The sequence below is a fragment of the Aptenodytes patagonicus genome, chromosome 19, assembly GCF_965638725.1.
Source record: "Aptenodytes patagonicus chromosome 19, bAptPat1.pri.cur, whole genome shotgun sequence".
Taxonomy (NCBI): domain Eukaryota; kingdom Metazoa; phylum Chordata; class Aves; order Sphenisciformes; family Spheniscidae; genus Aptenodytes; species Aptenodytes patagonicus.
The window spans coordinates 5,772,635-5,799,330 of NC_134967.1; the positions used below are offsets into that span (position 1 = coordinate 5,772,635).

Here is a 26,696-nt window from a genome sequence, read left to right on the forward strand (position 1 = left end):
CGGGCGGAAGGGGAGCGTCTGCGTGACACGCACAAACCTCCCCGGCTCCCCGCTGCTCCTGGGCGCTTCCAGTCGCTGCCGGCATGGGGAACATAACTTGTGTTCCTCAGGCACCTGGGAGGCTCAGAGGCTCTTTCAGAAGGAAGCCTTCGCTGAAGAAAGAGTAAGTACGCTTGCTTTTACTTTGGACTGCTTTTCAAGTGGTGCTGGCTTCCCTGCTGACTTTCTCCCATGCGAGGCACCACGCAGAACTGGGCTAGCAGCTGAGCCCCGCTCGGGAAACCCAGGAGTTATTTACGTGCTCAGCAGAATCGGGCTTTTGCATGGTTTCGCAGGGTGCTGGGCAGTGCCAAACGCGATCAGCTCACCACAAGTGCCTGGGAAGGAATTCTAGGGCTCTGCTGGCGGAGTATCCCAGCGACACTGCCCCCAGGAGAAACACGATTTATTTCATTCCACTTTGAAAATTAGAACTCCCCTCTATGGGACAGGCAGGGCAAGGTGCAGAACGCCTGACACTCCTTGTTTTCACTTGGCGATTTTTTTTATTCACGACGCCCAGAGCTGTGGTGCCGTGTTGTGAAAAAACAACAATCACACTCCTCTTGCTTTGGAGAGAAAGCCCCAAATCCCAACACTCTGCCCATACGATTTGACCTGCGTTTGTAACCCTGAAGGAAGGCACAACAGAAAATGTCCGTGAAATCCTCTGCGGACTTTGGTGCTGGGCTGGCCAGGGCAGCGTTCAGGTACCACAGCGATGGATGGCTGTCCCAAAATAGAGCCTACCAGGGAGTGCAGAGCAAGCTTCCCTGTGCGCTGCCTTTCCCACTGCTCGTGCTCCCATCAGCGTAGTGACAGAGCTGTTGCCGTTACCCAAGCACATACGAAGCAGAGCCCTCCCCATCCTGAGCGCTCTGGGCTGGAAAGGAGCTCTGTCGGGAACCAGGGTGATTCCTCACGAACCTGCCGGCCCCATCTACGTTGGGTTCAGCATATGCGCTGGGCTTTGAGACAAACCCCATAAACTCTGCTAGGCTGAGGGGTTTCAAATCAAGAGGAGACACTGAAACCGTCCCCTTGGTCTCCTGCGCTGCCATAAATTGGGAGCAAATCTGTAGGAGTCTGTGGAGCTATTGTGGGGTAAAAGAGAGGGGATCAGCTGGGGAATTTGGACCCTGGAGGGCTGACATCAGGTAGCTGCAGTGGAGCAGCCAAGCCCCAGAGCACCTCCTGTCCTCACTGACTCCCGGCTTCCCATGCTCATGGCTCTCCGTGGAGATAAGCCTGGTTTCTGCTGAATGAAACGCTGCAATCTGGTTGAAAGAGAGAGCAACTGCTGGGAAGTCCCAACAAAGCAGTCCCAGTGCTTCTTAAACGGCATCAGTAACTGCTTGTTAATGGTGTGCATGCAAGGAGAAGCTGGGGGCCTTGCTGGGAGTGGAAGGAAGGAGAGAGGAAAACCACAAAGATAGAAATAAAACCTGTTTGTGAATGTATGTTGGCGTATGTGTACATACACATCTCCACTCCAGGGGCTTTGGAATAGTTGTCGGGACTGGGTTTGGTCTTTCTGTTTTGCAGTGGAACATCTGGTCCCTCCGCTGATTTGGAGACACAGATGAGCCTAGCCGATTGTTTCGTTATGCAAAGACATGTAAAAAAGCAAAGAAACACCAACAAGTGCAGCACAAACCCCATTACAATTCTCCCAGGCTGTTTATCAGCCCTTTGCTGGGCTGGGATGATTAGAAAGCCCGTGACAAATTGCATACTTAGCTTTCTGGCTTCCTCATTTCTGGGCAGATTTCACTATGCATCAGCCTAGATCTGTGTTTGCATGTGTGTTTTGTTTTTTTTCTCCTCTCTGTAGACAAAATGGCAAGAAAAAACTGCCCAGCTTTTTTGGTATAGAAGGGGAGCGGGAGAGGGATACGACCACAGACAAAATCCTGCAGTATATTCCAGGAAAGGCAAGTACAAACACATCCAACCCCCCTCCCCACTGCTCCCAGAGATTATTCCCACCCACCCCAAGGACAGCGCTGTGCGTAAGAGGGACGATGGGTCTGGATCTGGGGGGTAGCAGCAGGTCTGTCTCAAGGAGATGGAGGTCACATCTGCAGCCCAGGAAGGGATGAGCCCTGTGCCCTTCACAGCAGCAGAGCTAGCTGCTCCAGGGTCCCCATGCAGGTGTTGAGGGGACCTGCCATCAGCCAAAACGTGTGACGGGGTGGGAGGGTCGTGCTGAGAGCAAAGCAGGCAGCATGGTGGGAATATCTCACACCCCCCTTTGCTCTTGGTTCTTTTGTTTCTGGGTAGCCTGTGAAGGAAGGGAAAATTAGAGTGAGCATTCAAAGGTAGGATGATTCATTCCCACGCTGGAATGAGACGGAGCTGGCAGTGGTATTAGCAATAAGCCTGGGAAGGTAATCGGGAGGGGCAGGTCTGTCCCAGGCACGTACCAGCCTTGTGGCCTTATGGCCCATTTCCCAGCACTGCTGAGGGAAAGCAGAGGTGAAATGATGAACCCCAGTATGTTTGCTCGGTCCCTTTGGGTGGGCCAGGGATGTGGACCGAGCTTCAGGGCCTGTTGAGCTGTACTGTGCATGCATCTCCCCCACTGCATGGCAAATAGGCTATGTGGATATGGGTGAAGGGGAAACTGAGGCAGAGACTCACAGCTAGACAGAGGTAATTTCAGAGAAGGTCAGCAGCAGGACATTCTCTCTTGGGTTTCAAGCTACTGGCTAGGTGTATTTCACTGGTGATGAGGTGCTTGTCAAGGGCTTGGTGTGTTGCAGGACCCAGTTCCGAGCAGCCCTGCTCACGTACTTTGGGTTGCTGCAGAGATTCAGACATCTGCTCCCCACAAGCAGGGACCCTGCAGTCCCTTTCCATTCAGCTGCTCCCAGGTTGGCCCTTTCCAACCGAAAGGACCTTTGCTTTTCCTCATGTGAGCCTGAGAAGGGAGCGGGACCGGGATCCTCCTCCTGGCTTGTGAGGTGGCCGTGGGTGAGTGCCATCCCCTCTCTTGGGGAACGTGTCCTGAACTGTACAGGTGGGAAGCACAGCAGAACTGGGACTGTTTCACAGTCCTGCCGTTATTGGTGAATGAGAGTAATGGGCGTGTGGCACGGGCATGGTTCTCTGCGGGACTCAGAAGGCATCCAGAAGGGTTGGGCAGCACTTGATGGGACCAGGTCCCAGACGGATCCTGGATACTTCCCCTGGGGAAGCAGGGAGAGCTGTCACGTTAGCGGATCCTGGAAAATGAATCCTGCAAGCTGACAGAACAAAGGTCACCGAGAGGTTATTCATTCGGGAGCACAGGAGAGTGTGGGATCTCTTCAGGGAAGGAAGGAGGGTGGAGCAGTTGTTTAGATGTTACCCTTGCCTGGGGCAGATGGGATTCAAACTCCCTGCTCAGCCACAAGCTTCTTGTGTGGCCTAGAGAAAGCCTTGGCTTAGTCCCTTTCCCACTCCTGTCTTTTCAGGAGAAACACCTCCGAGAGCGGGAGGTGACCAGCTGCTGCAGGGCCAGGTTAGAGAGGAGCCGTCAGCACGGGACTCTTCCGATGCAATCTCGGAGGAGATGGGGTTGCCAAACCTCTGGCCGTAGCAGGCAGTTTGGGAGTGGGGCAAGTGACATCCCCGAAAACCAGGCCCCCTCTGGACCCTGCCACGGGCAGCTGGCACACAAAGCCAGCGCCTTTTGCTCCCACCAACCTTCTGCCCTGTTTCCCACACTTCCCAGTTACGGCTTCTGTGAAGCCTAAGCAAAAGCGAGGGGGGAGGATGTGCCAGAAACCCGGTGCTTCTCATTTGCTTCTTTTATCATTAAACAGCAGCTTTCGGAGCCCCGGGGCACCAGCCTTGCAAGACTGAGCTCTTCCTGCTGCCAGGGTTAGTGATTCAGCTGGGAGTCACTGGGGTCTGCAGGGGCTGAGGCAGGTTAATTATTAACTTGCTTTACCTGTAGGATAAGGCATCCGAGACAGAGGGAGAGAGCGAGAGAACATGTCAGGGCACTTGCACTGCACTGCCAGAGACCCGCTGCTTCGTCAAACCCTGAGAGGAACCAGGTTTCCAATGATCTGCACTGCCTCAAACCCAGCGGGATAGCTGAGCTAACGGGAGCAGTGCTAATCAGGATGGGGCTGGGGGAGGAGAGTGCTTGCCACCAGCACAACCCAGCCAGGGGAGTAAACAGCTGGCTGGGGAGGGTTTCAGAGGAATGAGAAATGCTAGTCCCCTTTCATTTTGGCTGCACACTGAGGCATCCCCACGGTTTTGGGAGGTGCATGGGCCAGGGAGATAAGTGATGCTCGTGGAGGAGGCTGTGACAGCTCTGGTCCCCAACCCTCACAGGACACCGTGGGGTTCCCAGTGCCGCTTTTTGGGGGATGGCCAGATGCAGGCCACGCTGGTGACTGCGTGACCTGTCTCAGAGAGAGCAGGGATGCATTTGTGGGTCTGAGCCCAGAGACATCTGAGATTCAGCAGGAGCTGTTTTCTCCAGAGCTTGGGTTTAGGCAAGTCCTCCGCATCCTAGGAAATTGCTGTTGTACCTAAGCAGATGGTCAGGAGTTTATGGGAAGCACCGTCAACCTTACAAAGAAATAAAAGACCTGAACAGTCCCACTTCTTCCTGCGAAACCACAATACCTGATCATGAGTGATAAGACTGCTGGGGCTTGGAAGACTGGTGTGGCACGGGCGGATGGGGCCTGCTGCGTGGCAGCCTGCAGCTGAAGGGGCGGCAGGAGATTTTAGTGACGTGATCCCATTTTGTCCATGGTCTTGGAGATGCCCCCATGCTTAGCCACTAAATCCAGCTGTCTTCTCAGTCTTGCTGCAAACCCTTGCGAGCTGGGGTTGCTAGATGCTTCTTTGGGAGAGGGAGGTGTTCACGTTAATTTGTTTCTTGCCACATGAACGGTGGCAGTGGAAGCTCTCCCTTTCCCTCCTGATCCCGGGAGGATCCCTGTGGAAGCTGGCGGGTTGGCTGAGCTCTTTGCCAAAAATGCCGCTGGATTCCCAGCTCCCAGGTTGTTTTTGCTTCTTGGGGCCTTACTTATTACTGGGGAACTTGGCTGCCACGTTCCAGGCAGCAGCATCACCCAGGCAGCTGGTAGCCGGCGTTGCTGCTTATCGCTGTGTCCGTAATTTCATTACTTTATCGTCTCCCCCCTCCCTGTTGCTGGTTGCTGCCCTTATCCAAGCAGTGTTTTGGTTTTGCTGCCACAGCTGTCAGGTGATCAGTTGCTCTTTGTTCTGACAGCGGCTTGTAGCACAAATGTAATCTTTTCCTACGCTTAATTGCCTCTCAGTGAGGCCATTAATTGGCAGCCAGCAGGTTCCCACCTCCAGGGGAGGACCTGGGTATGTGTTCATGGGTACTGCGCGGAGCCAGCTGGAAAAGCTGGAGGGAGACTTTGAGCAGAGAAGGGGTTAACTTGTGTCCTAAAAAGAGTTATCTAAATTCAGTGAGGCCCTGGAAGGAACCCCAAGCTTTGCGGGTGAAAGGATCCCGACAGCATTAGGTTCCTGTTACTGGTTCACCAGCTCCCCTCTGGCCTGAGCGCTGCCGATGTCCCTGGCATGGTTATGAGAGGGGTTAATCTCATGCCGGAGGGGTGAGTCATGGAGGCCCCAGCAAGACAGATCTGGTTAGCTCTGCTGGCTCTTCATTTATCATGGGGCTTACGCAGCTGTCTCCTTGGCACGGTGCACTGGGAGCAGGCACACACGGGCCGGACAGGTTGGGCAGCGGGGAAGCGCTGGCTGCTGGAAGCCCCTGGCTCTGCGGGGTGACAGGCTGTCACTGGATCCCTGCTGAGCCCCGGCAGCCCGCTCCCTGCTCATTCCTGGAAATGCTGTTTGGACAGAAGCGTATGAGGCCCGGGGAGCCACATGCCACCGCTACACCCTGCCTCCCAGCTCCAGCACGGCCATGCCCTCGCTGGAAGGATCCCCAGGAAATGCAGCCGCCGGTGCTCGGAGTGGGGTCCCACCAAGGTGGCCTCACAGCCTGGCGACTGAGCAGCAGGGCAAACCTTGCATCTCCCACCTACCTTTCTCTTTTGCTTGGGAATGAATATCCCGGAGTCTGTGACGTGTCTAACAAAGCTGACATTTAAGACTCAGATATGCAAGTTGGGTGTTGACCTGGGGGGAATCAGTGGTGCCTGTGACCTCTCTGAGATACAGCCCTTCCCTTCTCCCCAAGGAAATCAACCGACCCCCAGAAATAAAAACGTTCTTCCCAGAGAAACTGCAGGGAGAGCTTTCCACCCCTGGGATTTATGCGGTATCCAGACAGTGCAACAGCAACCCCGGGCTGTGAGCAGTGGAGTGCCGCAGGGGTGTGGGTTTGTGCCATTGCGCAGAAGGAAGAATTTCCGTATACCCAGAATGCAGGAAATAAGGGAACCCCCGCAGCCCTGAGTGCTATCTCCCTCTCACGTCAGCCCTTGCTCTCCCCCGGTGCTTGCTGGCTTCCCTTAGGTTTTTGCACTGACAGTGAGCAGCTTCACGACTCAGTGCCTCGCAGCTGCTTTTATGGCTGTGGGACTCTGCCTCAAAAGTGTCTGGGCACCTGAAACAACAGACTCCACCTAGAGAAACCGAGAGATCCGAGCAGATGGGAGAGCTGAGGAATCCAGGTGGAACTAGAGCAAAGAAAACCTTTCCACTAACCCCAGTGGAAGACAAGCTGTGTTTGCTTAGCCTTGATTGGTCCTTGTTCCAGTGAATTTGATTAGGAAGGCAGGAGGTCGTCCGTGGAGTTGGGAGACCCTAAATGTAGGATGTGCTTCTGCACCCCTTCTTTCCCAACCCAGAAAACCTCCCTTTAGGTCAGTATCTCCCCCTGCCTAGGGAGGACAGCCTCCCAGCAGTAACCGAACCCCAGCTCCACGCTGGCATGGAGACCCACCAACAAACAGCCCAGCCTGGGTGCCTTTCTGAGGAAGCCCTTCTGGGAAGATGTCCTGGGAATGTCTCTTCCCAACATCAGGCCCCCACCTCCCACCGGCTCTGATTTGTTTTTCCTGAATCCTTGGTGCAGAGTATTCAGAACCAGGAAAACCAGAAAGAAAACTTGGACCAGAGGTTCCCCAGCCTGTTCAAGAAGGGACGAAGGAAAACGGTTGTCAGGAATCTGGGGAAAATGATCTATTACTCCAAGGTCAAGTTTAAGTTTCAGCACTGCCAGGTAAGCTGCAGCACCTGTTTGTGGGTGTTTCTCTTCCCAGGCACGGAGTGACCCTGCAGGACTGGGAAGTAAAGTGTAATTCTGGGAAATGTGACTCACGGAGACTTCCTCGGGCTACTGCGTGGCCCAGGGACTTCTGCTGCTACGCGGTACATGGGTACCAGCTGGCGCCCACCGGCTCCCATCCCAACGGGGACCTGGGCCATGCTTCCGTGCCCAGCTGCTGGGCTGGCAGCAGATCCACCAGTAGAGATGCAGTGATGGCCCTTGGATAAGCGACCGCTGGCTTTTCTGTGGACCGATCAGTCTGAGATGCAGAGGGAAGCTGGGAGGAGGAAGGCATCCTGAGATAAACACCAAAACGTGTCTTTTCTGCAGGAGGTGAATGACTGCTTCTTGGAGCTGTTCCAGTCTTACCTGTACTTCCAGTCTATGGGCTCCAGCGGACTCACCTACCAGGTAGGGCATCTCCCAGACGCTGCAGCAAGCACTGGGGAGTCCGGGCAGTATGGCCAGGCTGGGGGCACTGGGTGGACGGGATGGGACAGGGCAGGGGACTCTGCTTCTGGGGCTGCCACTGGCCTCCTCTAGGTGATCTCAGCAAGTCCCTTCCCGTGGATGCCAAGGTCCTGGGGGAAGAGAGCATTTCTTCCTAAGGACTGCACCCAGACAACTTCAGTTTCACCTGGGTCCTTGGCCTTGTCTGTGGGGAGAGATAAAGGACCCCACGGAGGTGGGATAGGGGCTTGTGCAGGGCTGGCAGGCAGGACCAGGGATGGGAGGCGTTTAGGCTACCTTGGCTTATCTTTGTGTAGAGCACCAAGCAGAGAGAGCTGTGCCTCGGTAAGGGTCAGAGCTCCTATCGCTCAAAATCCCACTGGCCTCGGTGCCAATGGTGGACTTGGCCCTGGCTTCTGAACCAAGGGGGAGTTCTTCACCTGCAGGGCGGAGAAAGAGGCATGTGGGAGAGGGTGGAAAGAAAAAACTGAGGGCAGCCTTGGGGAGCTATCCTGGCAAACCGTTCATCAATCTTCTAACCTGATGATGCTGGTGAATTACAAACAATAGGCTTTTTTGCACATGCAGCCAAAAAATCACAGCCGAACAAACAGGAAGCCCTGAATGTGCTTTCCCTCCACATGAGTGAGTAACTAAAACTGAGCATGGCTGTTTTGTAGATGTTCGTAAAATTTGTTCCTTTTAGAAATGATTTATTGTCTTCTAGGTGACTTGAGGTTAATGCAATATGCCAATACAATCTCCTGAGTCATCCAGCAACCCAGCCTTCAACTGGAAAGACACATGTCAGAATACAAACAATATTACAAAATCCCCCATCTACTTTATAAACAGCTCCTTAGATTATTAATTCTAGAGGAATTAAAAAGGAATTAATGCGCCAGTACTGGCCCCTAGACATCACAGCAATTAGCATCTTTTACAGCCCTTGTTTAGAAAGCCCAAGGTGGGGAGCACAACTTGTCATATGTTCCTGTGCTTCGTTATAGTGGGACTCTGATGGAGTGTAGAAACCGGACAGCTCAATTTTGCTTTATGGTCATTTACATCTTTCTTGTGTTAAGCCAGCATTGTTTTGCTGAGGTTTCTCTTAAAACTGGAGGACTTGGAATATAAAGAAAGTGTTCTTTCCAGCATGGCAGCTAATTACTGCAGTACTGGCCCCACGGAGCCCAGGGAGCTGCTGAACGTGCTTCCTCTGGGGGCTGTGCTGGATCAAAGTCCCAAATGTTTCCCCTCAGAGCAATGTTTTGCAGTCTAACATCGTGAGCCACAGCAACCTGCTGGTGCCAAGTCTGGACTTCCAGTCTCCTACGGCAAACAGGCATTAATTGCAGAGCCTCCCTGCGGGCTGCCCCCCAAAATAATGGTGTGTTCTTCTTATGCAGGGACTGCTGCCTTTAAAAGAGCTGAATGTGTGTGAAATTGAGAATGGGAAGAGCACCGGGCAGGAGGATCACGCTTTCCGCATCGCAGGTTGGTGCCTCTCCGTTTGCTTTGAACAGAGAACAGAGGGTGTATGAATCACGACTGTCTCTGCTCTTTGTCCCACTCTGACCTAGTCCCAGAGAAGAACCACATTGTGGAAAGAGGTTGTAGAGAGCTGAAGCTTTTCCTCCCAGCATTCGCATCTTGCTCCTAAACACCTGGACAGTGATGCCCAGGGCTGCAGGCAGGGAAGGGTCTGGATAGGGACCGCAGAGGAAGGATGGTCCTGTGCTCCAGCTGGTTAGTACTCAGGACACATGGTGACAGTTCCCACCTCTGCCCAGTCATTTGCTCTTTGTGCACCACATTTGAATGAAGGAATGGAGTAAAACTCTTTCTCTCACCTCTTGTCGCCATATGAGCCCCGAGGCCAGGGAGTGACTCCGAGCAGGCACGTGTACAGCGCTGTGCGTGCTGATGTATGGCACTGCTCAAGTACACAGGATGGGCAACAGTGCCGAGAGGTGAGTTGCCTCTACCAATAATGCCAGGCTGGTGCTCTCAGGACCCGATGTTACTTCACCAACTCTTCCCTCACCAGCACTCCTGCCTCCACAAGCTTCTTAAACTTTTCTCTGAGTGATCTTGCTTTATAAAAGTTTTCCTGGGATAACAACCGGTCTGCAGCTTGGCTGGAGGCTTCTTTGGGCTTAGTCATTGCTGAATTACAGCAGTCGCAAGTCCCCAAGAGTAGCAGTTAAAGCATGAAGTACACAGAAGTAAGTAAATAACCCAGTAACGATACAGAGCCAAGAAAGCTCATTTGTGTCCTAGGCCCACTGTCCATGTACTCTGGTGTCCTCTGTTAGAGAGAAAGTTATACAATGGCCACTCAAACAAAAGAATTACATAAATTATAACAAGGAGCTGATACAAACGACACATTAATTTTAAGGGCTGCTGAGCTGTGGTCTCATTACACTGTACTAGGCAGGGCTCTCCGACTCTTTTTGGGAGTCTGTAAAATGAAGGAAAACTTCTCCCAGGCGTAACCGGTCAGGGGCATCTGCACTGGGGTGGGTGGACTTGTTCTGCTTGTATTAAAACACGCAGGAGTGTGGCTGGGTGGAAAATTGCCTCAAACTTTGTTGGGTTTGTGTCCTGCTTAGGGAAAGAACAAACCGAGGCCTTTCTGATAGGGAGTGCTGTATATATCAGGAAGCGGCGACACGAAGCAACCAGGGAGGTAGCGATATTTAGGATCGCCGGGAGATCAGTGGAGCAGTTTTATTTTTCTGCTAGAGGGGGAGAAATCAAGGCACGGAGGGGATAAGAGCCTTGTCCGTGGTCCCACACAGGGTCTGGGTGGAAGTCTTTTGTCTCATGACTCTGAGACACAACAGACACGCATCCATTCTCTTGTGAAATCCCGTGGCGTCAGTAGTTCCCCATGGACTGCACTTTCTAGGGTAGCTCAGTATGTCAGAAGATGCCGGCACGATCATTGGAAGTGTGGAGGTGGAGCGTGACAACGAAGCCTGGCAGCGTGCAGAGCCATCCATCCCTCAGTGCACTGGCACGGAGAAGTGGACGGCGGCTGGCCATCACCTTGGCTTTGTGGTCCATCTCTTGCACAGCCTCTGATGCTGATGTTGTTGTTGAGCACCTTGAGCTACCTCTGCCTCACCTGCAAACGTTGCAGCTTTTTAGTGTCTCCAGACTGAGAGACACTTCGGTGGGAGTAAACTGCTGCTGCTCTGGGAAGGGGCTTTCTTCCTTCCAATGTTCCTCTGGAAGCATTCTCAAGGAAAGAGGAAGGACAAGACAGGAGAAAAGAGCACGAGGGCCGGCACAGGTTGCTCAGCATGGCTGTGTCATGGCCCTGCCGCAAACATGCCCTTGGGGCTGAGGGAAATGTCAGCAACTGAATTAGCAGCAGCCTTTCAGGCTCTGCTTCACAGCCTCCCCAGCAGCTCCTTGCACGAGCTTCAGCCATGTCTCAGGCTTCAGGCTTAGGCAGGAGTTTCTCTTCTCATTTTCTCTTCCTTTGGGGCCCCTTTTAGATGTGGCAACGTGAGCAGCCCTCAGGATATGTCTGAAAGGCTGGCCTTAGAGGAGGTGGCAGAGCAAGCAGTGCCATGTTAAGGGTCATGCCCCACCAGAAAGATTCCTGCTGTTTGTATAAGGGCCTGGATGCCCAGAGAAGTATTCAGACCTGCCAGAAGATCTAGATAACGTTAGCACCTTTATACCCTCCTAGCAACTCTATAAAGTAGGGAATCACTTTATCTCCATTGCAAAGACAGGGGAACCAAGGCAAGAGGAGACAAGAGGGCTCCAGAGCCACAATGGTACATAGACGCTTGGATGCCCAGTAATTCTTGACACCTAATTATCACTGTAACGGCTCTGAATGGCATGATGTATGGAAAGTCACTCAGGGAGTCTCTGCCTCAGTTTTCCCACCTCTGCTTTGTCTGTATTAGTGCGTTTCCTGACAGACAGAGGTGTTTCAAAGTCTTAATTAACTGTTGCTCATAAGTAATGCAGGAATTATGGGATGAAAGACTCCACAGAAGGGCAAAGTATCATGCTTATTCAGTGCACTTGCTTATCTGAATACTTCCAAGTCCCGCAAAGCCGGATCTTACTGAGCATGCACCAAGTATGGTTTAATATGAGATCACCGGTAAATTATTAATCATAACATACATTCTGCAGCCTGCCAGAAATGATTATTAACGTCACTAGGTTATGTCTGTAGTGAGTAGCAGAGGGTGTGTGAGACTTTTTGCTCGTGCTACTAAGCGAATGATAGCTGGAAACATTAAAATCAACAAGATATAGGGCTGTTCCTCCCTTCAAGAGTATGTCTGAGAGCAGCTTCAGCTTGTCTGGCACAGATTATATTTGGTGAAGCAATAAATAAACAGCATCAGAAAGCTACTGATGTTCTACGTATTGAGGCCAAAGTGAAACTAAGAAATAGCATGAAACTTTTGCATTGAGTTAGGCTGTCTGCAGCAGCACGTTGTGATAGTCTCTGCCCGCAGAGATGCTTTTCACAAACTGTTGGGGACTTTTAAAGCTGAAATCTGTCTGTTGATTTCAAGCTTGACTTTTGTACTGTCTTTGATTTCTGTTCTTGGCCTGGTTTTGGACTGAAAAGTGGCTGGTGGTCAGAGCTAGATGTGGCTGCGTGAGCAGGCGGTGAGGAGGTGCTGGAGCAGTCCCTGCCGGGGAGCTCCCCAGCAGACTGATGAGAGGCAATGTGCTCAGGGTAGTGGCAGGAAGGACTGGAGCATGATGGCAACAGAGCAGTGCACTCACAGGCAACCCACAGTGTGATGTCGAGCATAACAGCTCTGGCCAGCTGATTACTTGTTGATGCTGCAATTGGTGCCCTTATCTGCCCAGCTCATCTTGTATCTCGCATACCTAGGTCCTCTGCTGAATCCTCTTATTGTGTTCTGCCCTACTGAGTCAGAGCTGAAGCAGTGGCTTTACCACCTGGAGAAACAGATCCAGCTAAATGGAGGAAGCCTTGGCTTGCCCTTCCTCTCTCAGGTTAGTGTCTTGGGACGATGAGGTGCGCAACCGTTTCCCATGCTGTGGGCTCGGAGCTGAATGACGGGGGAAGCTGGGCCAGTTGGGTGGGTGCTGCACTGTTCTGCTGTGTTCAGTGGGAGGGATAATCTCTGCGGCCAGCCTCTCTCAACCATTTTCACCACACTTCTAGGCGCTCACCTAACACCTTCCTCTTCCAGAATCCTGAGTGCCCCATGGGGCTCTGGGCACCTCCTCTGGGCTGGAGAGCTTGAGCAGAGGGCTGGGGATGGAAAGGGAGAGGGGCTCTGGGTCCACTTCCAAATGCTCCTTGCTGTGCTTGCTGCTCTTTCAAAATGTTGGAAGGAGGCGTGGGGTTAACTCCTGGCCTAATCCCCCTTTTCCAGGCCAGCTGCTTGAGTGCTTCACTACATCAGTCAGGGAGCTGCCCCTCTGGTGTGATGCAGAGGGGTTTTGGTGCCACTCGTACCACTGCCAGCAGCTGCCGGGGCTGTGCACGGTCTGTAATTCAGCCCTTCTGACGCGTGGCAATTGACCCCTCTCCGCCAGCAGCACGTACCAGCCTTGCCAGAGCGGTGGCCTGGGCTGGGGCAGCAGCGTGGCAAGGGCCTGCGTGTGGCACCGGCTGCTTGCTGCCCGAGGCACCTGTCTGTTTGCCAGTGCCTAGAGCTGGCCCTGGGCAATACGTCTCACAGCTCTCCCTTCCTTTAGTTATTCCACCACCCCTAAAATAACCGTGGATAGACATGCTAATTACCCACAGTTGACAGACATGTTCTTGCTTGGGAACTCCTCTGCCCGTGGAGGAACTCTGTATTTGTGTTCAGATGTCCTTAGGAGCTTAGGTCTGTGCAACCAGCACCCAAGTGAATGTGGGATTTCAGTCCGAATGGCAACCCCAAAGGTGCTCTGTACTGCTGAGACCTGACAGCAGCTTGCTGCATTTCTGCTGCCTGTGTGCGCGCACACAGCTTCAAATTTTGGAGCTTGCCTTGTGTGCAGTCTCCTGCGAGGGAAGGGTGCAAAAAGAAAGGCTTTGCAAGAGGGCCTGGCAGGGCGTGTGCGCTGAAAGGGAGACCTGCGACCCAGAAGTGCCACCACCACAGCCTCTGAAGGGTCAGAGGTTTGGGTCTGGTTCGGAGAAATTCTCACACAGTTGGCTGCTTGTGCAATTATCCAGAGTTTGCAAAACATTTGGAGGGGGAGACTGGAACCGGGGCCTAGAAAACAGGACCAGATTCGAGAGACCTGGCTTCTTTTCCAGTCTCTGCGGGGTGTTTTACTTCTCTCCCTGTCTTCATCTCCCCACTTGTAAAACAGAGGTAGTCCCCTTTGAAAGGCAATGTACAGATGATGCTAGGTACCAAGTATGTTTATTCAGTCCCAGCTGGAAAACTGGCTCCTGCACAGATTTATTTACTCTTTTGGGCTTCTGCCACACTTGAAAAGTGTCCTGAGATGGGCCACGTGGTAGCTAAACTCTTAGGGGAGGACATGTCCACCCTGCTTCTCAGTCCTGCTCCTGTCCCTAGAACGACTGGAAGCAGAGCTCCATGGGGAAGGAGGAGCTGCGGTGGTCCGTGCAGAACATGCCTGTCCAGGAGTGGAGAGGGACCCAGCGGGAATCCCTAGGCGATGTCCTCTGTGTTTCCAAAGTGAAGCTTCAGCATCTGCCTTTCCAGGTAGGACACACCTCTGGGGAGCAACCTCCTGTCAGCATGGCTCAGAAAAGGCAAGGGATGGAGTGACTAGCGCAGACTCCTGCCTACCTGCTGCCACTAATCCAGCAGGTCCCTGAAGGGTCCTTTTACCCACATCCCGGTAAATGGAAAAAGGTTTGTTACTGCTCCTGTGGCCCAGCAGTGGTGCTTGGGGACAGCACATGCACAAGTGTTTGCAGGACAGCGCTGGCAGCTGGAGCTGGCAGGAATCGCCTGTGGAGCCCAGTTGCAGGGAAGCAGCTCGGCTGTTTCCAGAGCCCTTGCCTCAGGCTGCGCTCAGAGAGACAAAGTAAAGGGCTCTCCAGATCTGAGCCCTGTCCGGCTGTTCACAGGGAACCCTCTTCCTCTTTACTTTCCAAGGAGCAGCATGACCGGCTGTTGGTGCTTTACCCGTCCACACTGGTGATAGTATCTGAAGAGCGCAACAGCCTCTGTTTTAAGGTAAGTTCATTTTGGAGCACCTTCCTGCTCTCTCTCACCCATCCACAGTGGCCGTTTCAGCACTTCTTTGGCTTGTTGCTCCCCTCCACCTGGGTTCCCTTGTGCTTCTCATGTTGGCAAGGGCTTTCCCTCCACACTGCTCCCTTGCCAGCTGGTAGGTGAGCAGAAGGATGTTGCAAACTATCTTCCCATGAGAAACACCTTGCCCTCCTACAAAAGCCCAGGGGGAAAGGAGCTGGATGCCAAGGAATCTGAGTCTCTGGGAGGAGGGAGGCTGGCATGTTTCTGTGTGGTTATGCTGGCGGAGAGCCTGGCTCGCTTGCTTGAGACAGGAGCTGGAACAGCCCCAGAGAGTGCCCCCGCGGGGGCTTGGCTTCCCAGGCCCCGCTCTGTGGGACCGCTTGAAAGCAGGTAGTATCCAGGCAGCACATCTGATGCTCGTGGGGAAGGGCAAAGGCAGTTAGTTGGCTGGCGGGCAGAGAGGGGAGGCTGCTGCTGGTGCACTGCATTTGCTGCTCTTTCCCTCTGTGGAGCAAGGGCCCTGAGCAATGTCTGGGCATGCCAGCGGAAGGGCCAACAAGGATGTGGAGGCCTGAGTGCCCCAGGGGATGTGAGAAGAGCTTCTCTAGTCCACTGGTGTGTCTTTGCTTGTAGGAGCAATGCTGGGAGCCTCAGCACAGACGGGCAGTGGCACTGTGGGCTCTGGGGGCTGCATCCGCATTGCTTGCAGTCTGAATGGCCCTTAAACTTGATTGCCAACATCCATCTCAGACATCATTGCAATGGCTATTAAACAGCTCTGTGCTTTCTGGCCCCGTTTTCCTGTGCTAGAACAAATGTGCCAAAAGAGCGCTGAACTGTCTCTGAACCTGCAGGTGCAGCACCACTGGCACATGGCAGAGCGGAGCTGAGCTGCTCCTCCAGAGGAGCAGCATCATTCTTAGTCACTGAGAGAGGAGCCAGTGACAAGGAAACCCTGCAGAGATTGAGGGCTTGTGAAATTCAGTGTGAACTCACTGGGGTCCTTCTTCACATGATTTCACCATGTCCACCTCAGGCCCCAAGCTATGCAGGCTGCTTTTAATTCAAGGGTGGGAAGACCTGCATAGAGCATCTCCCTGGCCAGAGGAGATGGCTGTGCCTGCAATGGGAAGGGGTGTGAGGAGGGACATATGCCAGCGAAAGCTCTCCTCCATCCCCAGTGCAACAGCGGAGGGTGTTTTCCAGCAGCTAGTGGCTTGTGTGACACACCTCAGACAGAGCTTGTTTTCGGGAACATGTTGTTTGCAGCTCCTGGGAATGGGGCATCACGTAAGGGGGCCTTGGGCTGGGCTCTCAGATTAACTCATCTCTTTTGAAACCTTAAACCAGATTTGTCTGCCCTGTCCGTGCAATGTTCCCTTCCCACGGTGCATGAGCATTGGTCCCCGGGCGTCTCGCTCGCTGGGGTAATGGCAGGGATCTGCGCAGCCGAGTGCAGGCAGGAGGTGATTCACCAGCCTGTGACACTGCAGTGGGAACCTGATTTTCCACAGGCATGTCAGGGCACAGGAGCCTTCTCCCAGGGCTTCTGCAAATTAACTTCCCTTCCCTGCGAGCAGACGCTGAGCCCTACAATTTGTGTGTGAAGGAATAGCCTGGCCCTTTTGTTGTTCAGTTTCATACAAACCACAGGAGCTGCCGCTGCCAAGTTTGTGTGTGGGACAGGGGAAGGGAAGGCAGGGGCTGAGCCTGCTGGGATGGGGCTCACCCAAAGCAGCAGGCTCTGGCTCACCACTGGTGGGAAAAGGCCCTGGGCGAGGCATAAATCAGCGAGGGGGGAGCTGCTGGGGGGGGGGGGGGGGAAGGTTCACGCTGTGCCTGGGGGAGGACGGAGGGGCTCTCTGCAGCTGATGTGCATGTTATTTGCGGGATGCTGCTGCACTTCCCTAGGTGGGACTCTAGCCCCTGGGTATTTCAGCCCCCTCCCACGGACAGGGGGATGTTGCCTTAGGGAGGACGGAGCACAGGGTGCCTGGGGGAAGCCCTACGCAGTCATCCTCTGTGGCAGGAGGGCTTGCTCGAATGTGCCGGAGAGCTGAGGAGCGGCAGGAGGAGGCGGCACTGTCCCCTTCCACACGCAGCCTTGCAGCACCTGCGCCGGCTGAAGCATCAAAGTCCATTTCTTACAGCAGCAGGGAAAAACGAGTCACGGAGCATTGCATGAGCTTTCCCTCCCAAGGTCAGCCTTCCTGTACTGCTCAGCCCATAAATCACTTTCGGTGCAGGATAAATACCACAGAAGCCTGCGTGTGCCCACAGGCTATTGCAGAGAGGCAGCTGGCCAGCACAAACCGCGGACGCCCCGGCTGAGCTCCACGTTTCCCTTGTGGCAAAGCTGTCACGTCGGCCGCATTCCCCAGAGCCTATGTAGCTGGGACAGCTTTGCAGTGAGGACATGATGAGGGGTTTCTTCTAGACACCGTATTTTGCAGCCCCTAAACTTAGGCAAATAAATCCTAACTGATTGCACCTTTCGAGACGGCCTTCGGCTAAATGACAGGGCTTTGCTCCTGCATTCTGTGCTTCCTCCGCTGCTGGGCATGGGGGAGAGCGGCATGAGGTGGGAACTTCGTTTCCTGAGCGCTCCCCAGACCCTGTCTTTGCCATCCCGGACAGGAGCTGCTCCCAGGGCCATTGCCACCAGCTGCCCCCGCCTAGTGGTCCGTGCCCACAGACAGGGTTAGGGTGACATCCCGGTGAGGTGAACAGGGGCTTAAGGAACAAAGAAACTATGTGTCACTCAGTTTCCCCCTGCTCAGAGAAAGAGATGAGAAGTAAAGCAATGAGCTCATCTGTGAGATGGTTCCAGTGCAAAGTCTGCTTCAGCTGCTCTCCCAGGACTGTTCTTGTTCTATTTATGTAAGGAAAATTCAGCTTGGGGAGCCCCAAAGAAAGAGGAGACCTAGATCCTAATTCAGTGTTGACAAACCCTTGGCCCTTCTGCCAGGTTGCCCATCACAGAGAATTAAACTGTCAGCAATGACACTTAAAGGACATCTGGCAGCAGGCAGCAGAGCAGGGCTCTGATGCTGGACTGAGGATGGGGCGCAGCTGCAGGAGCAGAAGAGGTCTGGATACTGCCTGTTCCCGCCCGTCCCACAGAGCTCACGGGAGAGCTGGGCCTGGCACAGACCAGCGCCTGTGGCAGATGCAGGGATGGCCAGGGGACACCGGGTTATGGCAGAGAGGACAGTGGCGGATGTGCATGCAAAGGCACTATTGCACTTAGGGGCAATAGCACGTGGTATCTTCTAACTCCAGTTTTTCCAGGGGCTGGGGACAGGCTGCTTTAGCTTCTCTGCTTCCACTCCCTGCTAATAGGAACATAGATGCAGTGCCTGCCGGGGGCAAACCCCACTCCCATCACAGGAGTGGCATTCACAACTGTGCTGTATAGCACAAGAGCTCACGTTTCACCAGCTGGCATTTACAGGGCTCAACCCTGTCTTTGTAAGACTTTGCAGGGTATGGATTGTGGGGATTCCTGTTTGCAAGGCTGGAAGTCCCAATCCAGCAACTAAAACCTTGTTCAGGACCATGTTTGCAAAATTTTCTGGAGAAGTCAGCCATTAAACCATGGGAAACTGTTGAAAACAGCTAGAAGGCAAGGAGTGTTTTTCCAAGCTCAGGTCTCAGGAGGGACTTTGTAAGAACAAAGCTTACAGAAACGGCTCGTGCAGTCACGCTGGCTTCAGAGGCTTCGTTCCTGCAATAAGGCTGGTGGTGGGAGAGCGAGCTGTGAGCGGGGAGGGTGAGTTTACTGGGACAAGGCTGAGTCAATCTGCTGGAGAGAGTTCTCCAACGTGCCTGTGCCCCACACCTATGCGAGTACAGAGGTACCCAAGTCCTCACCCAGATTAGCAGCAGCTTGGGTGCCTCTCATCTCCTGCAGACCTAGCCTAGGGGATTTAGGCACTAAGCATCCCCTTCCTCCTCCCCTTCCCTGCAGAGGACCCTGAGGGGGTTGCCAGCGGGGCCGAGCTGCACCTTCTCCCCACGCCGCATGAAGAGCAGCCAAGATCCTGCTAGCCTCGCCCGTCCTCACCGCTGGCCCTGCGCTAGGGGCTTCCCTCATGCTCCCAGCTAAGCTGGCAAAGCTTTGCAGTAGGCTCCTAAAGCCTCTTGGCTTCCCTGATGGGAAAGCCCCTGTAGAAGCGGAGTTTCGCCGGCCAGGTGCCTGCAGAGGCTCCAGCCCTCAAGCGGGCAGGGGCAGCCAGGTTGTCCTCCCCGCTCCGCCTGTCTGCTGTACCGCACGGACTGTGAGCTGCACTCAGCTGTGCGGTCCTAAGCCTGCTTCTCTCTCCGACAGGGCGAGCTGCCACTCAACGCCATCCAAGTGCTTTTTGAAGAGAACGAGAAAACCTCCTTTTTAATAGAAGGTGCGTATCTGGCATGCCGAGGGGTGTGCTGGCAGCAGCCACGGAGGTCTCTGGGGTCGGGCTGGTTTCGCTAAGCTGCTGTGGCCATCTTCCTGGCTGCGCTCGCTCATGTCGGCACCCAAGCTCTGTGAACTGAACTGCTTGGAAATCTTGGACTGTCTGTGCCCTGGCTGCGGTGCAGGGCCTGGCTTTGCTGGCAGGGAGAGACTGTGAACTAGCGGCAGCACTTGCGCCAGGGCAAGCTTGTCACAGCATGGCTGCACAGGTTCCCTCTCATTTAGATCTGGCCTGTGTTTGCCCCTGTCCTACATTCAGCCAGGTGCAAATGGTCAGCACCGAAGGCAGAGCATTCCCATTGTCCCTGCACCAGTCTCAGGGTCTCCAGACCCCAGGAGAAGGTGGGGAGGGATGGAGCAAGGGGATTCCCATGGGTTTCTGAAGGAAGCAACGCAGACTGTCGATCAAACCTAGTAACAACAGTGAGTGATGTTTTTACAGGCCGACTAATCAATTCAATCCGGGTGATCTGCCGCAGCTATGATGATTACCAGGAGTGGCTCTACTGTCTCAAAACAGCCCAGTTTCGAAACGCCGACTCCTCCCTCTCTGGATCAGAGAGTTTCTCAGGATCAAAGCTGCCACACCCGGGCCAGGTAACAGATGTTTTGGGCTTGCGTGGTAATCAATAGATGTCTCCCAGGACTCCTGTCTGTCTTATCTCTGGCCACGTGCGAGTATTCTTGTGACACAGCAGGCTGCTTCAAGTCCCCTGCTTGAAGGCTGTCATGAAGTTGCTGATCCCTGCAAATTATTTTGAAGCCCTGTATTACATTATATGGGCATATACTATATTAAATTCCTTCAAAAGCAGACCCCTGGCCATAGGCTGCGACAGTGTTGTGCAGTGAGGCATCGGCACAAGGACATTAACAGGGTCTTGCAAGGAAGGGGAGACCCACCCTGCCAGCACTGCAGCCAGGACGGGGTCAGGGTGCCCGAGCACCCTTCACCCCTCTACAAGCCCTCGTCATTCGCCCTTGTCACCCCTGCAAACCAGACTCAGCCACCCGCTCAGCCCTAGAGGGCAGCACACCCCGCCGCACCGGGCACGGCTGCCCCGGGCAGCTGCTCGCCATGCGGGCACAGCCCAGGCCCAGGTCTGGCCCCGGCGTGCGGGCACGGAGGACTGGGCTGGGCTGGCCCAGCGACGCTCAGGCAGGAGATGGGGCTGGGGTGGGATGTGCCTGCAGCCACGCAGAGGGCTGTTCCTATGTGCTGTTCTTCTCTCCCATCTAGTTTGCTGGCAGCGGGAGAGGGTCGCTCACTTCTGATGGCCGTACAAACTCCTGGGCATCGGGAGGGAGAGTGGCCACCTTAACACACCTCTCCCAGAACAGCGGCTCTCTCCCTGATGGACAGTCCTTCGTGCTGATGCCTGAGAGCAGGGTGCTCGAAGACCCCCTCTCCCCTGGCTATTCCCAGCCTCTCCACGTAAGTGAACCCCCCAAAAGCCTGGGATGCATGCGGGGACAGACACTGCCTTTGAGCAGAGCGGTCTATCCAGGTGCCCGGATGGGCTGAGCTCGGGCGGTCAGTGTTTGCTCTGCGGCATAACAAATCCATGCCTGGAGCCTGTATTTGTCCTGGCTCAGCTTTGTCATTGCTGATAAAGGAAAAGTCTGCTGAAGGGTCCCATCCCAATATTCCACTCTGCATAAGGGTTGTTTGTACACATTGCAAAAGGGCAAATGGGACTGTTCAAAGGTCAGGAAATCCCAAAGTAAAAGCCCGTGGGTAGGTGGAGGTGATGGGCTAGGCAGGCCTTTGCTCTGACCCTGTGCAGCATTCGTACGTCCGGGGCTGTGTGCGTGTGCGGGGAGGAGCGCGTGGGGCATGGGCCTGGCCGCAGGACCACGCCGATGCACGAGCGCAGCGCGACGCCCGCAGCAGCAGCCCTAGAAGGGGAGTGCCTTGCGTTGGCTGCAGCTGGGTCTGTGTACCTGGGGCTGGCCTGAGGAGAGCCAGCTCCGGGGTCTGTCTTCTTGTTTCAGTGCCTGGCGCAGGCCAGCTGGCCAAGTACGGGGCTGCCCGCGCAGGACCTGCGGAGGGGGGGCAGCGCCAGAAAGTCCAAGGGCAAATGTGGGCCCTGTGGCCAGCAGCTGCCCAGCCAGGACACGGAGAGGACCATCTGCAGCCTCATTCCCGAAAACCCCAACGGCGAGCTCCTGTCCTCGGTGTACAACGAGCCATACTCCGCACACAGCTCGCAGCATCACCCTGCAGCTCCCCCGCCACACCTGGACCTGAGCAACGTAAGGGGGCTGGGACGCAGTGGGGCTGCCCTCCTGCCTGGGAAGGGTCGAGCAGCAGAGGAACTGGTGCACGGTTCGCGTTTTCCTTACAGTGCTACTTGCAGGAATAGCTGTCCTGGCAGGTGCTCTAGGGCAGGCACGAAACCCGTTTCCATTTGAAAATGGCCCATGGGAGGTGAGGTTAAACACAGCAAATGGAGCAGCATCTCTTGGAGCTCTGAGATGCTGGGCACTAATTCCTGAGGCAACACGAGCGCCAGTGCTCTGCAAGTAGGAGTGTTGTTATTTCATAGGACACAGCCTCTTCTTCCAAGGGCTTTCCAGCATGTGTCCATCACTGGTTTAGTGTGTGATGCCACGTTTCCCTCCCCTCAGCCTCAATGAGTGTGCATCTGCCTTGCGCCCAGGGAAGTCCCCTTGTTAGCACAGACAGCTACAGTCGGGAGTCAGCCCTCACGGCTGAGCAGCATTTGGGACTTGAATTGCAGGGAGATTCCCCGCTCCGATCCCTCCTGGGGATGAATTGCAAGTAGGGAACAGCTTGTCATGTTCCTGTTTCAATTCTGCCTTTTAGCTGAACAGATGGAGCTTGGTGGGAAGTCAGCCCTCGACAGCTTCCAGCTCCCTGGAGAAGCCGACCGTGCCCCGCTCCCCCTTGTACGCTGACCCCTATATGCCCAGCTCCCCCAGCGCTCGCAGCGTGGCAGGCTCCAGCTTCCTGGAAGAGGTACCCTGCGCGTTTGCTGCTGGTTACGGCCCTGACTCAACACACAAGCTTTTGGCTCCAGAAATCATGCCTCGGGCCATTTCTTTTCCTGCTGTCTGCCCGAGCCTGAGCGGGATGTGGAAACGCCAGGCCTGCATTTCGGGGTGGGGCAGGGCACAGCATAGTTCTCTGTTTTTTCAAGCCAGGACAGAGTCAGAGGGGAACAGGTTTCCCCTGTCTTATCACTGGATGCCAGCATCACAACAATCCCAGGAAGAGCCAGAAACCGCAAAACAGAGACTCAGATGTGATCCAGTCTACAGAAACTGGAGATGAGTCAGACACAGAGACCACTTTATCCACCCCCAAAAATTCCAGCTGTGATAACTGAGTGCCTATTAAAGGCTACATTTCTAGTTTTGCACATCTCTTGGGAAAAGACTATTTCTGAGTCTGTGGCTGGCATCCCCCGTACTGCTGAAGTCTTCCCTTCCCTCGGAGGGTTCTTCCTGACTGCTCTCTGTCCTTCCTCGTCCCCTGAGCTGCCAGTGGGTTTCATCCTACTACCTTCACATCTGGCCAACTTCCACTACCTTTGTGGGTCATTGCGAGGGACCCGCAGCCATTCTTCCTTTCCCATCTAAAGCCTTCAGGATTGGAATGTAGTAGAATTTGCAAGGCAAGCAGAAAACCTTGGTTTGCCCTAAGTTCATAGCAGGGCTAGCTTACAGGTGGGAAGCAGCCAGTCAGTGTTCCCAAACTCTCCATTGCAGGTATCAAATCTAGAGTTTGTTTTGGTTAAGTTCCTGCAGTGTCACGGACAGACAGGTTCAGCACAGGCGAACGGATGCCCAGCCCTCCCGGTATCCCAGCATCTCTCTCTGCAGAAGAGGAATTGCCAGCCCCTGCCCAGCAGTCACTGCAGAGAGGTGCCTGCGGCTCCGAGTTACAGCACCCCTGGCACCTCATGCCGTCTCCAGCTGCGGCCTCCTCCTGATGCTTCTTATCTTGAAGATGTGAGTTTGTAAATGCAGTCCTCGTGCCCCACACTGTGCAGGCTGCAGGGGAATACAGAGGGTTGCAGGGGTCCCAGCTTGCCTTTCTCTGGGCTGGAAGAGTGGTCAGTCACTGCAGGGCTCTGAGCCCTTTGCTCTGTGACGGGGTGCATCTTGGGGAGCAGGGATGGGGGAACCAACAGAGGACTGATTCCTGGTGTGTGGTATCCCAGGACTGCAGTGCTAAGTCATCCTCATCAGTGCGTCTCTTTCTTTTCAGGTCTCTTCTCTGCGAGAGGAACATCTGGGCCCTTCATTGCAGCCACCAGGTGAGACTCTTAGAAGGCTGCTTGGGTGCTGCAGCCCACCCCGCCTCTCCAGTGTCTGTCTCCATAAGCGTCATTCAAAGCAAGGCTGAGAGGGAGCATGGGGACTCATGCGTGCCCTTCCTCCTGCTTCCCCATGGTGGGACTGAGTCTGTCACCCTGCCCCTTGCCTGTGTCTGTCTGGTGGAGGCCATTGCCTTGGCTTCCACTGACTGCCCACCAGCTCTGGCCACCCATCACACGTGAGGGCTTGTGGTTTGTTCTGTGGCACACTTGCAGCTTCCGCTGCTTTGCCCAGATCTAGTTGCTCCTGGGCTGCGATTTTGCTGACCCTCGTGCGTTCTCTCTGCTGACGAAGGAGAAGGCAGCCGCTGGGTTGCTCATGAGCTCTCTGAGCGCTTCGGTCTGTTTTTCTGCAGATGGGAATTTTGGCACTTACGACCTGCCAGAGGCCAGCTGCCCACACCGCGACTCTGCAGCCTACCACGACTATGCCGAGCTCCAGAGCTTCCAGAGCGACTTCAGCTATGACAACCTGTGGGAAGCCGAGGCGAAGGAGCCGGGCACCCCGCACGCCTCCCCGGCTCCCGGCCAGCAGTTTTACCAGGCCTGAGGGAAGGCCTCCACAGCCAGGCACAGAAAAGCCCCCGGGCTCTTTTCTTACTGGGCTTCCCTCCAGGGTGAGGAGCCTGGGGCGTACAAAGCAAAGGGAAGGGCCCTGCTCTGCAAAAGGCTGGCTCTCATGTCCTGGCAGGTCCAGAGTTCAAACTTCTCCCCTAAATCTGAGGATGGGAGTAAAGCACAAAAGTGACAGCCTCTGCGGATCCGGAGGAGCAGCGTGTGTGCCGTGCCAAGGAGCACGCTCTGCGTCTGCCCTAGCTCAGGGAGCCCTGGCTAGGGAACAGCATTGCCCCCCTGAAAATAAAAGGAAGAACAAAAAGCTGGTCAGGCTCCCTCAGATAAAAGGTGTTCAGATGGAGCAGTCACTCAAAGGGGCCAAAGAAAAGGGCTGGGTTGTTTGGCTGGGTTAGTTTGATCATTTTCCTTTTTACCAGAGCCCCCAGGCTGGTCACTTTGAGGATCCGCTGATCCCTGAGAACAGCTGTTAAGCCAAACCTTCCCCCCATTGAGCTCTGAAGTCTGCAAAGATGCATGAGACATGCCCCATTGTGGTATATAAGGTTGGTAGCAATAGCTGTGCTCATAGGATTGTCTTCCTGCAAGATCAGAGTTACCTGACAGAGATGGAGGAAAAAATCCAGATCTGGGCAGAACTTTATGCAAAAAATTCTTTCCTGCCAGTGCTGGCTCCAAACCATGGTGGTGACCTGCAATATTATGAGCCTGATACCTCGGCAGATGGAATCAAGAAATGTGCTTCCAGCAAATATGCCAAGTGGCTTGTGTTTACCAAGGTCTTCCCTGGAAAGGATGCCCTAGATTCCTCTTAGGGGACCGCGTCCTTTCCTCCCACCCCTCTGCACATTTCTGGACTTGCACTAAATGCTGCCTATGAATATCTAAGCAGGAAGGGAAGGAAAATTCACTGCAAGCCAAACTCCAGTACAGCCACAACACTCCAGTGATCAGAGCAATGCCAGTGTGGGCTGCAACCTCTCTCTTCCCCCCTCCAGAGCAGCAGCGAGACCAGGACACAAACAACAGGGGACAGAGTCTCAGTGCTATCGTTTTCCAGCCTCTTAGGCCAGATCCAGGTCAGCAGCAAATCCAAATGTTTTTACCTGGGGCTCTAAATTCTTAACCTTTGTTCCCTAAAGAGGCTGCAAACCAAACATATTAACAAAATCTCTATTTTTGTTCTTTCACAAAACAGTCCAGGAGCTCTTTGTACTTGAATATCTATGTATTACATTGTACTTTTTTTTTTTCTGAAGGTATCCAACAAAGTTTACATGCAAGGTTTGAGTGGATTATATGTATTTAACGTGTAAATGTGACAAAGTTGAAGATCTATTTAATTTTCTAGCTGTGGATGGCGTTCAGTACTGTAGAATGGGCAGCTGTCTGCACATTTGTGTGTGTGTTGGTTTGGGTCTTCTAGCTGTTATTGTTTTGTTTCAGGTTTACTTTCATTTTGGGAAGATTTGTATCTAATAACTTAACCCCAAAAGGATCTATTTATTCAGAACAAAGTTGCACTAGGGAACATCAGAAGCACATAGTACGCTGGGAGGCAGCCATGCTCATGAGCTCCTATGAACACATTGACTTTGAAGATGGTCACCATGATCTTTTTAATTGGGTTTCAACAGTGATATCTGCAATGTATCAAAAGGGAAAAGCCCCTCCCTATTGCTGTAAAAGTTCCCTGGTGGATTTCTGTGAGACTGGACAATTGCAATACACATTCTTCTGGAATACTTTTCTTCTCTTTTTCTTTGCCATCATCTGGTTTGATGGAGGCGAATTTTTGTCTGTTGCTGCTGTCCTTTCCAAAGCCCTTCCTCCCTTGAGAGCTTTGGGTCCCTGGGTCCAGGAGGATTTCCAGAGTGCTGACTGTCTCCTGTTCGGGTCAGGCACTTGTAAACACCTAATCCTAGAGCAAAGTCTCCCCTGCGTTTGTCCGGCAACGAGACCTGGCTAGAGGTTTAATGCCAAAGCTAATCAGACTTTGCTTCAGCCCTGTGTTCTGGGGGTCTTGGAAAGGTGCTCTGTAAAAATCAGTTGGTGACTCCAAATGGCTCCGTGCACTTGTGCAGCTGGGAATGCCCGTGCCGTGCTGTGGCTCGGGATGGTCTGTGCTGTCTGCTCTCTAGCCTGGGGGAAACCTGGGTGAACTGAGTGGGACGCACTGGCCAGCCCCAGCGCTAGGGTCGGATATGGAGCTGAGCCCTCCGCGGGCTGCCAGATGGTGCAGGGTTTGGCTCTGCCTTTTCCCTTTTGTCAGTCTGACCTCGCTTCATGGCAGCCGCTTTCTACAAAGCCGGTTGGGAAGGGGAGCTGGCCACAGCAGGGGCTTGCTTGGCAAGGAAATACCGTCCTGAGGACTGCATCCAGATGCCTGTAGGCCACTTCTGTCC

General features: G+C 54.0%; 1 protein-coding gene across 4 annotated transcripts; it reads left to right on the top strand.

The window, feature by feature from the left end:
* Positions 1–26,036, top strand: PLEKHN1 (pleckstrin homology domain containing N1). 4 transcript variants are annotated; one of them, XM_076356215.1, is made up of 16 exons: positions 1–163; positions 1,874–1,973; positions 7,073–7,219; positions 7,598–7,678; positions 9,127–9,214; positions 12,609–12,733; positions 14,266–14,415; positions 14,815–14,895; positions 19,247–19,316; positions 19,815–19,969; positions 20,613–20,807; positions 21,368–21,628; positions 22,203–22,355; positions 23,108–23,350; positions 23,610–23,658; positions 24,075–26,036. In XM_076356215.1, exons 1-16 carry the CDS (start codon positions 84–86, stop codon positions 24,266–24,268), a joined length of 2,172 nt encoding a protein of 723 aa, XP_076212330.1. In that variant the 5' UTR covers positions 1–83; the 3' UTR covers positions 24,269–26,036. The 4 variants fall into 4 exon arrangements, with proteins under 4 accessions (XP_076212330.1, XP_076212331.1, XP_076212334.1 ...); XM_076356216.1 differs by having other exon boundaries at positions 23,138–23,350; XM_076356219.1 differs by lacking the exon at positions 22,203–22,355 and having other exon boundaries at positions 23,138–23,350.
* The last annotated feature ends 660 nt before the right edge of the window (positions 26,037–26,696 follow it).